Here is a 12,308-nt window from a genome sequence, read left to right as displayed (position 1 = left end):
AACATCCCTAGATCTTTAATCTTAAACTCTCAGCAAAGAAAGTCCTTTAAACTTTGAATTTCTTCACAATCATTCCCTGTGATGACAATATCATCCACATAAACAATGAGAAGTGTGATGTTAGTACTTGACTTCTTGACAAATAGTGTATGATCAACATTGCTTTGCTTGTACCCAATAAAAGTCATTGCCTTTAGGAGGCGTCCAAACCATCATCTAGGAGATTATTTTAAGCCATAAATTGATCTCTTCAACTGAAACTTCCCCTGCAGTGTTGTCATCGGAGAAACCATGTGGAATTTCCATATAGACTTCTTCCTCTAACTCCCCATGTAAGAAGGCATTCTTTACTTATAGTTGGTGTAAGTTCCAGTCTTTGTTCACATCTATAAACAACATAACTCTGACAGTATTCAGTTTTGCAACGGGGCCAAAGTCTCCTGATAATCAATCCCATAGGTTTGGGTAAATCCTTTTGCAACTAGTATAGCCTTCAACCTGTTAACTGATCCATCTATATTTTGTTTAACCAAAAACACCCATTTGCAGCCACGGGTTGTTTTCCTTGAGGAAGTGTAACCAGCTCCCAAATATCATATTTCTTCATTGCCTGCATTTCCTCTACCATAGCTGCCTTCAATTTCTTATTAGCATAGGCTTCCTGCCAAATTTTGGGAACATATATAGATGCTAGAGAGGATATAAAAGCATGGTAAGAGTCAGACAAATAGTCATAAGAAACATATTTAGCTATGGGATGCTGAGTACAAGATCTAACTCTTTTTCTAACAGCAATAGGAAGACCAGAAGAAGATACCTCAAGGGGAACGGTAGAATTTGATTCTGGAGCAGGAGATTGAAGTGGTAATGTGTCACCTTTCTCCACTTGCTTTAGTCGGTTGTAATTTTTCCTCTGATAAGTCTGCACCTCCTTATTCTGGTCAATCGTATTTTGAAAATCTCAATAGTGTGTCTCACAGGAGTGGTCTCCCCCTGACTAGGTTCTTCACATGGTTCAGAAAACGGAGGGGAAAAATTAGAGTACTAGGTATATTGGCTGAAGTTTCCCCCTGGTCAGGAAACACTTCTTGAACTCTTAAGTTGTGTTGTGGTGGTGTGATAGAGAGGTCTAGTGTTGGAAAAAGCACCTCTCCTCTAGGACTTTCCCCCTGGAGAGGTGTATAGTAAGCGCAAGACTCATTAAAAATTATATCCATGGAGACAATGATTTTCCTAGGAGGATGATAATATTTGTACCCTTTTTGAGTAGTAGAATACCCGAGAAATATGCAGCGTAGGCCGCGGGGAGCTAGCTTAGTTTGATGGGCTATGATTCTGGCATAACATACACATCCAAAAACCTTTGGGGGAATAACAAAAGAAGTGGTTCCGTGGAGAAGTTCATTAGGACACTTAAAATCAAGTATCCTACTGGGCATCCTATTCATAAGGTAAGAGGCAGTGAGTATAGCATCACTCCAGTATTGGTCAGGGGCATTCATAGCAATCAAAAGTGAACGGGCTATCTTTAAAAGATGCCGATTCTTCCTTTCAGCAACTCCATTTTGAGCAGCTGTATCAACACAACTGGTCTAATGTATTATGCTAGAGTCAGAGAGATATCTCTGAAATTCACCATCAATATACTTTGTGCCATTGTCATTGCAAAGGAACTTCACAGTGGCATTGAACTGAGTTTTAATCATATCATGAAAATCACGAAAACATCGAAAAACATCATTTTTTTGTTTTAAAAGATAAATCCAAGTAGAACGAGTGTGACAATCAATAAAAGTAATAAAGTACCTATGGCCAGTAATAGACAAACGTCGGCAAGGGCCCCACACATCAGAATGAATTAGTTCAAAATGAATAGATTTTCTATTATGAAGAGAACGTAAATAAGTAGAACGAGTCTGCTTTGCAAAAATGCAGGCTTCACAAAAAAATTCATCCTTTTTACAAGAAGAAACTAAATCGGAAAAAACTTTCTTTTTAGTTCCTAGAGGAGGTGACTTAGCCTACGGTGCCACTGCTAAAGGTTTGATATCACCGAATGGACCTGATTAGGAGATGCAGTTAGAGTAGAAGTAGATCCTCCAATTGGCTCCCACAGATAAAGTCGATTGTCTAGTTTACCACGTCCAATCTCCTTCCCCGTTACCAGATCCTAGAAGACACAGTAAGATGGGAAAAAAGTCACTTTATTATTCAAGTCATGTGTAAGACTACGGACAGAGAGCAAGTTAGTAGAGAAAGAGGGAACGTGTAAAACTTTAGTCAAAGAAAGTGATGGAGAATGCTGAATGGTCTCTTTTCTAGCTTTGGAAGAATAGAAGCCATTAACAATTCAAAGTTTATCTTTTTCGGAAGTTGGAGCATAATGTGAAAAAAAGGAGGAACCAGTCATGTGATCTGTGGCTCCTGTATCAATGATCCAAGGAGCAGAAACTGAAGAAACATGGTAGCCTATAAAAGTTTTACTTGAAGTAGCAAGGTAGGAGTTGGAATGGGTAGTGGAGGAAGCAGTAGTAGAGGCTGTACCGGCAATAAAAACTGCAGAATACGTCGCAGAGTAGCTAACTCCTCCTGTGAAAAATCAATGTTTGCAGAGGGTGTTGTGGAAACTTCTCAGAAATGTTAGCTTTCGGTTTTTCCCTTCTTTGTTCTCTTTTTTGCTCAAAATCAGCAGGCTTCCCATGGAGCTTCCAACAATTGGCCTTGGTATGATATGGTTTGTGATAGTGCTCACACTTGACAATCTCCTTAGCTGAATAAGATTTACTGCTAATAGACTGTAAGGCTGATTTCTCCACAATAGGAGCATGAAGTATGGCTAATCGACGGCTTTCCTCACGCTGAACAAGGGCATAAGACTGTTCTAGTGTAGGAAAGGGAGAACGACTTAATACTTGCACTTTGATCAATCATACTCCACATTCAATCCTGCCAATAAGTCATATACCCGAATCTTATGAACGTGCTTCCTATAAGTAGTCACATCATCTGGATTAGTGGGGTGATAATCCCCATAATAATCCAACTCCTGCCGAAGAGATCGCAACTCAGCATAATATGGGGCCACAGTCAGTTCCTTTTGGGTAGTCTCATGAAGCTTCTTTCATAGTTCATAAACCTGTGCATCATTCCCCAACTGTCCATATGTTTCTGTAGTAGCCTTCCAGATTTGGGCTGCAGTATCAAGTAATAGGTATCCATGAGCAATATTTGGATTCATGGAATTCAAAAGGGATGACATAATAAGAGAGACATTCGAGATCCATTTATCCCATGAAATACCTGTGCTAGGATGAAGAGTGGGGTAATGTTCGGAGTCGGTGGGAGCAATAGTATCATCGGTAGTTGCCATGTTGAAAAAAATTATTTGCAGTTCTTCAGTCTTCACCCTTTAATGTTTTTTTTTCTGTTCTTGTTCTGTAGGTTGTTGCAAGAGCAGGAAGCAGCGGTGGTATCAGCACTGTTTCTGTTGAAAAATAAACTGTTTTTTTTTCTTTCTTTCTGTTCTTGTTCTTCCGGTTGTTGCAAGAGCAACTGTGGCGGTAGCAGTGCTGTTTTCTGTTTTAAAAAACTCACTGTTTTTTTTCTGTATGTTCTTCCGGTTGTTGCAAGAGCTGGAAGTAGTGGCGGTAGCAGCGGACAATCAATGGTGGTGGTGCTTCTTCTTTTCTTCTTCTCTCTCTCCTCTCTTCTTTTTTCTGTTTGTGTTATTCCCTAATCATCTCGAGGCTCTGATGCCATGTTGAGAAAGCCGATTGTGGTAGAATGGCTTAATATGATCAATGTGATCTCAAGCCCTCTATTTATAATAAAGTGGAAATAACACTATTACATAAATACCCTTACTTGGGTAACAAGAAAATAGAAAATTACATGAATACAAACTCTAATAGAGTTGAATTCCTAATAGACTCCAACAGTTCCCCCCTGCAAATTGCTGAATTTTGGTTTTCAAAAGCCAAAACCACCATTTGGGTCCTCAACCAACTTAAGAAAGGATCTTACCTAACTTTATAGGACCTTCCAAAGGTGTCAACATAGTATTCTTGGTCCGCCTTTCCAGTCAAACTTCAATCAAGTCACCTCTTCTTCCAACTCACTCGGGGTCTTTGGATCTACACTATGGATTTCTGGATTAGGATTTTTGCGGGATTTCACAACCCCCGTGTGTGGAAACAAGCACCACTTGGAGAGTACAGTACAACGGAGAGTTGTATGTTGCGTTTGGGAAGGATGAATTGCTCCTAAAAGAATCTGTTGATTTCCAATTGGTTAGATCACAGGTGGTTGAGAGAGAAATAAGAGGGAAAAGAGATCGTGAGTAAAAGGTAGGGCAGATAGAAAATATTAATAAACAGTACGAGAGGGAGAGTTGGAATAAGAATTGGAATTGTGGATATAAAAGATAGGATAGGCAGCATTTCATAAGAAAGAGAGACCAGCCACGGGAAAGCAGTACACTGAAAGGGAGAAAGAAAGGAAAAGAGGAAGTTGCTATCGAATTCTGTCTCATTCATTAAATTCTGATTTAGCATGAGTTATTCTTATGCATTAAATTTTGATTTAGGGTAAGAGTTATTCTCATTCATAATTATCTGATTTAGGGTCTGAGTTATTTTCATTTCATTAAATTCTGGTTTAGGATAAGAGCCAATACCATTTATCAAATTCTGGTTTTAGGTTGAGAATAAAATTAGTGCTTGAGACTCAAAAAGTGGACAGATAATCTTACAAATCAAGGGAAATGGGATATAATAGGTCCACACTACTACGCTACGCTTTTGTATAACTACTACTGCTGATTTGTATAAGAATTGCTGCTGTCTTGCAAGATTACTAATGTTGTTTAACATCGTTATTACTACTGTTTAATGTAGTTGCCACTGCTGTTTATACAATAATCAATGTGTTGCATGATTGTGGTTAAGTTAGTTATTTTGCGATTAACTAATAGTGTGAACATATCAAACACCATGTCAGTGATACTGTGATAGCCATAGAATTTGAGGGCAAATTGACTTACGTGCCAGAGGATGGTTACATCCACCAGAGAGGGAGAGTTTCTGTGGGGTCACGGGAACACCCATTGGCGCAGAGTGGGTGCCAATGGGGTGTACACATTAGTCACAGAGGGGGCGACATGGTGCACATTATCACAGAATGGGTGACAGTCACATAGTGGGTGACAATAGTGTGGCCATGTTTTATTTATAATATGGACATTTGCAATGTATTTTCCCTCTATACCAGCCAAGGTAACAAGACTGTCGAAATCAAAAGTGATTGTTGAATCATTGTTTTTCTTTTAGCAAACCAAAACTGTTTTGTTTTACTTGATGGTGCTTGTTGGTTGTTTAATTTGGGGGGGGGGGGCTTGTGCTTCTCTTATATTCCAACCTATTGGGATGTGTAGCTCACCCATTTCTTACATCACAGAGGACAAAGATAAACTAGAGGGACTTGAAGACAATTTAGTTTGATATTTTTATTTTAGGGTACAACTCAGATTAAACTGTAAAATCATTTGAATTTTGGACACTTATTAGTTGGGACAGTAATGTAGTTTGCCAGCAGTTTGAGTTATCTGGGATTTAATCTTATATTTAATTTTTTAGATTTGAAATTGAAGTTGTGATTTGATTGTTGAGATGAGTGATCATTAAGGTTGAACCCTCACCATCGTCTGGATTCGGGTCATGACAAATCTATTGATTCATCACACACTGTTATCTTAAAAAAGACATCAACAAGTGGAAAAATAAAGCATTTCAGGCTTTACAGCATGAATGCTTGTCAGGCAAGTTAGAAAGTAGATTACTCCAGCAGAACTCATCCCTTTGTGATGATTAAAGCACAAAATGGAGATTAAAAATCTCATACAATCCCCACACATGCAACTAACATGGTTGCAGCACAAGAAAAAAATTAACCCTATATAGAGGAACTCCTCTACTAGTTTATTAGAGATTTAGATCACAAGGAAGGGAAAAAAAGAGTAAAAATCTGCGGACCACAGATAAGCGAGAATACAAAGGATGAAAATAACTGTTTGACATACCCTGATGTCATGTAACAAGCCAGGTTATCAAGCAGTCACAGAAAGAGAGACAAGAAATGAAGGAGAAAAGTGGAATGGATAGGTTTCAGATTCCCAGTTGGTCTGACTTGTTACAATAATCCTGATGATAACTTGTAGCTACAATACCCCCATGGCCTACTAACTACATCAAGGGTCTGTATCAGTTAGTCATGGTTTCAGTTCTTTTCTGCTCATTAATAGTTAGGCTAGAAAAGAGCCTTTAGATTGTTTCCTCTCCCCTTACCCTCGTGCAGAGTAAAGTTCCTTATTTTCATCATTGTACTTGGTCCTAATTTTTTCTTTTTTGGGCCCATTTAAGCTTAACTGTTGATTTTGCAGTATGGGGTGGAGATCCAGTTTATCCTACAGTAAATTACATCCAGGATCCAAATGAAGTGATTGACTACAGGGGCCCAGACTTCCATGAGCCAACACCAAACATGCTTGCTTATCTTATGGAGGTTGGTTGCTAGTATCAAGACATTTTCACTTGCATCAAATATGTTGTTTGCAATCTTTCATTCAGCAGTTCAATCTTGATTTGTGGTTATCTACCATCTATTAATCTAAATGGTATGCCTGACCTTTTCTGGTGAGAAAAATAGCTATTGAGATGCCAAGCAACTACTCCTTTTATGCATTGTCTAAAATACTTTTGGCTGTTTAGGTAAAAAACATAGAGCAAATTACATAGAGGCCCCCTAGGTTTGCAATCAATTAACACCTACTACCCCTGAAAAAAATCAATTACAAATGCGCCCCTATTGTAAAGATTGAAGTTAAATGACAATGTTATCACTAAACAAATACTTGAAATACCATTTTTACCCTTCGTTGTTTTAAGTATTTTTACAGTACCGATTTTCCCCTTCCATGGCCACCATATCGGGAGCCAAAACCCTGGGATTTGGGAACCTGTTGGAATTTATGGCGACTGGAACCCAGTTCTCTTACCATTCTTTGTCTCAAACCGTAAAATGGAAAAAGAAAACAGCCAAAGTTGCAGAAACTGTTTGAGGAGCCGATCTTTCCTCTGCAACTCCCTTTCTATGCCTTATTCCAGACTTCAGCCTGAGTAAGCTGCTGCCAGCTTTTTTGTTCTTTGCGAGATCTTCACTTTGCACCGCAAAGACCGCCGAGAACCCTGTCACGCTGAACTCTTCGGCTGTAATTGCAGGGTTCTTTTTGAAGATTGTTGCAGCAGAGGCCATCGTTTTTTTTCTAAAGATTGCTGTAGAGGATACCTGTTCTGATTTTTCTTCTTTAGAAAAAAATGCTGTGAACACAGCTGAGAAGTTCCCTGCTGTCCACTTTGATCAATATGGTTTGTGAAACAAAGAACTTCCGGCTTCATCCAAGAGTAGTACCCTTCAATCACCCACCTATTGAGAGGATTTCTCTACATACTTTCTGTTGCTCTTACTTTGCAGGTTTAGTTTTCCGCGGGGACGCACTTCTCACCATCCGTAGCTGCCATCTGTTTTTTCCACTGCCTGAGGACAGTGACGCATTGTGCATGATTCAAGATATGTCTTTGATACATCTTTAAAGAAAGAAAATTCAATTACCCACTTTCATTGGAATACATGAACTGAAACATTCCTCAGGTTGGGGAAACTAGAGAAGGTAGATGGGGATTTGGAGAAGACAACGGTAGGGTGGAATTGGTATAGTAAAAAGTACTTGAATAAGGAAGGGTAAAGTTCACATTTCAAATATTTGTTTAGTGATGATATCATCATTTAAATTCAATCCTTAACACAGTAGTGGTGCAATTGTATTTGATTTTTTTCTTAGGGGTAATAGATGTAATTGATTGCAAACCCAGGGGGTCTATGTGTAAATATCTAAAAAAAATGATTCCAGTGTTCAGTCAAACTTAACAAGAGGTTGAGGTTTTGTAGAGAAGACCTGGATTCGTATCTCCCTCCCTACCAGCATGGGTAAATGTGCATAATTATTGTGGTAAGATCTCAACATTCAATAGGCCCTCAGGTATCTTGACTAAAGTTGCACATGAAGCTTGAATTCTGATGGTTGTAGTTTGTATTCTTGCTCCAAGTCGTTGGGATTTCATGAAATATTTCAATATAGATGAAGGTTATAGCAGATGGGTAGGAATGTAGGAATGGACTGAAATTTCAGCATTTCAGTTGAGATTTCGGGTTTGGGTAGGCAATTTTGGTAAATGATTCAATCTTATGGTTTGAATGTCATGTGTTGAGAATTGAACTGCCTTGGTGCTCAAGTTATTGAGTTTCTAGTTTAAGAGATGGTGACTTGGTTCACAAGTTTTGGAGAATTGAGTTACGTACTTTCCTTTCTTGGAAAAGGTTCCTTGGTGATCAAGGTTTGGGAGAGTTAGAAAGTATATAACATGCTAGCTTCTTAGAATCAAATCAGAACCACAATTGAAGAAGAAACTAAGAAGAAGCAGTGGGAGAGGAAGAAGAGAAACTGAATCAGCAAGGGAAGCAATTCCCTGTGATTTTGGACAGATTCATGAGTCCATTAGATGTACTTTTTTATTTCATTTTTTAGAGGGCAAGATGGCTTGCTTCTTAAGTTATAATCTAGACTATTGAGATCTATATTCATTCTTGTTGAAGTATATGTAAATTTGGTAGTTTTACTGTTCACGTGAACAGTAAAAACAGCTTTTACTGTTCACATTACTGTTCATGTGAATAGTATTATGCTATTGTTTTTATTATATTTTCTATTTCTAATGTGGGAATCTTGCTACATAAGTTTTGGGAGTTTTTAGAAAGTATAGTTTCTATTTTGGTGGTAGTTTCTATTTTTAGAACTTTCTATTTTAGAAGTTAGGAAGTTACTAAAGCTGTAATATTTTGTTTCCTTTTTCTAGAGGACAATTACTTGTCTCTCAAGTTGTATTAGATCATTAGAAGCTATAAATAAAAGTGCTCTGTGATTCTAGACTCTTAAGCAAGAATCACAGGCCTCTTCTACTAGTTCTTCATCTCTCTTCTCTTCTTCTCTCTTTTCTCTGTTCAAGTTCAGCTGTTGTTTTGAGTATTTAATGCTTGTTTTCTAACAATTCTCTTTCAAGTTCAACTACTATTTTGGTTGATTAAAGCTTATTTCCTGTCATGGTATTAGAGCAAGTTTAATCAGCATTTGTTTCTCTCTGTGATTGCTGATTTGAGATTCGTTTAGGTTTCCAGTTTGAAGATGGAACCCTAGTTCAATGAAGATGATAAACTATTTGAACTAGGGTTCCTATGAAGATTTAACATGAAAAAAAGAAAAAAGATAAAAGAATATAGGTTTCCAGTTTCTTTTTTTTTTTTTTCCGGAAGTTTTAGTGCTGATCTTTTCCATTGAGATGTGTGATTTGTGTGATCTGTGCTAGTAGATGAGCACGGTAATCTTAAAGTTTTGGTGCGAAGTTCATCCACAGATTTTTGATGGATTGCCTATTTATTGCCGATGATGGTGCTGGTTGCTAGGTTTTGGTGTTTTCTAGTTTTGAGTTTCTTGAGTTTTCTTTGAAACTCCATTCAGATCGCGAGTTCAAGATCTATTTTCTGGTTTCGTTTTCTTCTGCCATCTGAGACTTTCAAGCTGTGATCTCTGCAAAGTAAGCTTTGTACCTTGATTCTGGTTCCTACTGCATTGGAGAAATTATATTTTCGCTGAGGAGGTGATGGTTCAAGACTCTAATTGCAGTGGACCATCATTGTTGTTCAAAGTTGACATCTTCAGAAGGGGGGGGGGGGAAGAGAATGCAGGAGAGAAATTGCGTGTGTTGTCTTCTTCGATTTTCAGGTTTGAGGAAGAAGATAAGTCAATTGGTTATTGGTTTAGTTCATTGAGTTTTCGGTTCAACTTCTGGTTCAGGTTTTAGTTCATTGTTTGGTTCAGTTCAGATTCTGGTTCAATTCTGATTTAGTTTTGGTTTCAATTTTGGGTTCAGATTGGATTAGTTTTGGGTTCAATACATGGTTCATTTTCTAATTCTGTTTTTTGTTCTGTTCCTTACTCAGTTTCTTTCATGTTTTTGGATTCTGTTCCTGATTAGGATTTTTATTCTGATTTCTCATCCAGTTTCCTGATTCCTAGACTTACCTTATTTTATGTTTCTGTTATTGGAGTGTTTCCTCAAACTTAGACTTCCAAGTTCAACGTTTGGCTTTTGTTTGGGTTACCTTTTGGAGATTTCTCTAATTATATTTATATCAATCCCGTTTCAGTTTAGGGATATTTACAAATTCGCCATTCTTTTCATTTATTTACCAATAACCCCTTGAAAGATTCTAAAATGTTGCCATATCTTAATCTATGATGAGAAGAGTTTGAAAATTGTTTCTTGGATTCAGACTTGCTAGAAGAATGAATATTATATCTACTAATAAAGGACACATTGGAAATTCTTGCTTGGGATCTTTCTTTACTTGATATTGATTTTCATTAATTGTCCACGTGTAATGCTACACGTGAGGGGGAGATTGTATACTCTTTATATATATCTATTTAGGACATGTTGAAAAGTATTATTGGTGAAGAACTTTATCCTCCTAAGATGGTATTCTACAACAACACCCATACTAATTTTACCTACCTACTTACCTACTTGTGGTCCGTAGTAATCTATACTACTTTTTACCACCTACTTGGTTTGTATTAACCTACATTACCTTTTACTTACCTACTTAGTCCACAATAACTAATACTACCTTTTACCTCCCTATACCTTTGCCTGCTACTTTGGCTTTTTGCAATAGGTTATGTGTGGACATTAAAGCTGCAAGTTTTATATGTTAGTGTAGAGATTCCTCCTTACTACTGGCATTACTTGGATAATGCCTTTGATGTTGGTATATGTATGGATTTTGTTCATCTTCAATATCGCCGATTGTTTTTAGTATTAGATGGTTCGTTTGACATGAAGAATTAAAGTATTTTTTAAGTTGACTATCTTCTGGGTGAAGTACTCTTAGTGTTTATTGGCGTCTGCTATTGCTATACGGTTTAGGACTGTGCTGCCTTTCAAGTTTATTATTATTGTCTAAGCTGGAATTTTCTTTGTGTATACTCCAGCTTGATGGGGGGTGTTGAGAATTGTGCTGCCGTGGTGCTCAAGTTATTGAGTGTTTAGAGACGGTGACTTGGTTTACAAGTTTTGTAGAATTGAGATACATACTTTCCTTTCTTGGAAAAGGTTCCTTGGTGGTCAAGGTTTAGGAGAATTAGAAAGTATAGTTTCTATTTTCAAGTTTCTTTCTAATTTCATATACTTTCCCTTTTGGTTCTTTCTATATTGACAGATTCATGAGTCCATTGGATGTACTTTTTTTGTTTCCTTTTCTAGAGGGCAAGAAGGCTTTAGACTATTGAGATATATAAATAAGAGGTTGCAATTCTAGTTCTAAGCTAGATAGAACTAGAATTGCAGCCCATTGTTGCTGGTTCATCATCATCATCTTGTTTTTCTTCTAATTCTTCATTCTCTTTCAAGTTCAGCTACTGTTTTTGTTGATTAAAGCTTATTTCCTAACAACATGTTTTGATCACATTGGTTCAAACTTCAAAATATAACCCATTGCACTTATTTCATTTGTTTCGACTCATTAGGAGAAAATCCCAGAGAGTCCCCTCTTTGGGTGAAACAAGGTATTGAGGGTCATAATAACACGTCAATTGCAGGAATTGAGAAAGACTTGTTGTAGATGATTGGCGTATATGGTTGTTACAATTAGTATACATTTTCTTCTTTGTTGCCTACGGCATATAAGGGTCAGTCACAAGATGAGTCTTCATTTGTGGATGGTGACTTCTTGTACCTGGCTCTCCAGCAAACATATCAATTCAGCTGACCAAGTAACTATGAAGTGTCCATATTTGCATCATCCTCCCTGCGTAGTGATCTATATCATAGGTTGTGTTGACAATGACATTTGTCAGGCTGTTGTATCGAGCATTTTGTTTTCTTCTTTCTTCTTCTTGGATACCATGACATAACCATTTGCTTAATTGGTGGCAAAACTCTTGTCATGGTGTTGGCGCTCCTTGGGAATCTCTGCGGTATTGACAACAACAACCGGAAAAAAAATCTCTGTGGTATTGACATAGTCTAAGAAATAGTAATGGACTACTTGTAAGTTTAGCATTAAATGGTTTTTCTTCATTCTTAATGCTTATCTGAGGTGTTTTAATGAATTTATGTGGTTTCTAGTGCTAAATTATG

The 12,308-nt window shown here is 37.5% G+C and overlaps 1 protein-coding gene across 2 annotated transcripts in view; it reads left to right on the top strand.

Annotated features, from left to right (window-relative positions):
- The window catches only part of PTAC12 (plastid transcriptionally active 12), a 64,135-nt gene that overhangs the window by 18,658 nt on the left and 33,169 nt on the right, over positions 1-12,308 (top strand). For both annotated transcript variants that reach the window (XM_089167650.1, XM_089167649.1), the window contains one exon: positions 6,437-6,558. In XM_089167650.1, the coding sequence (XP_089023776.1) occupies positions 6,437-6,558 (122 nt within the window). The remainder of the gene's footprint in view (positions 1-6,436; positions 6,559-12,308) is intronic.

This window comes from Hakea prostrata, chromosome 9, assembly GCF_041222555.1.
Source record: "Hakea prostrata isolate BN-2017 chromosome 9, UWA_Hpros_2, whole genome shotgun sequence".
NCBI lineage: Eukaryota > Viridiplantae > Streptophyta > Magnoliopsida > Proteales > Proteaceae > Hakea > Hakea prostrata.
This window is presented reverse-complemented; position numbering and strand designations above follow the sequence as displayed.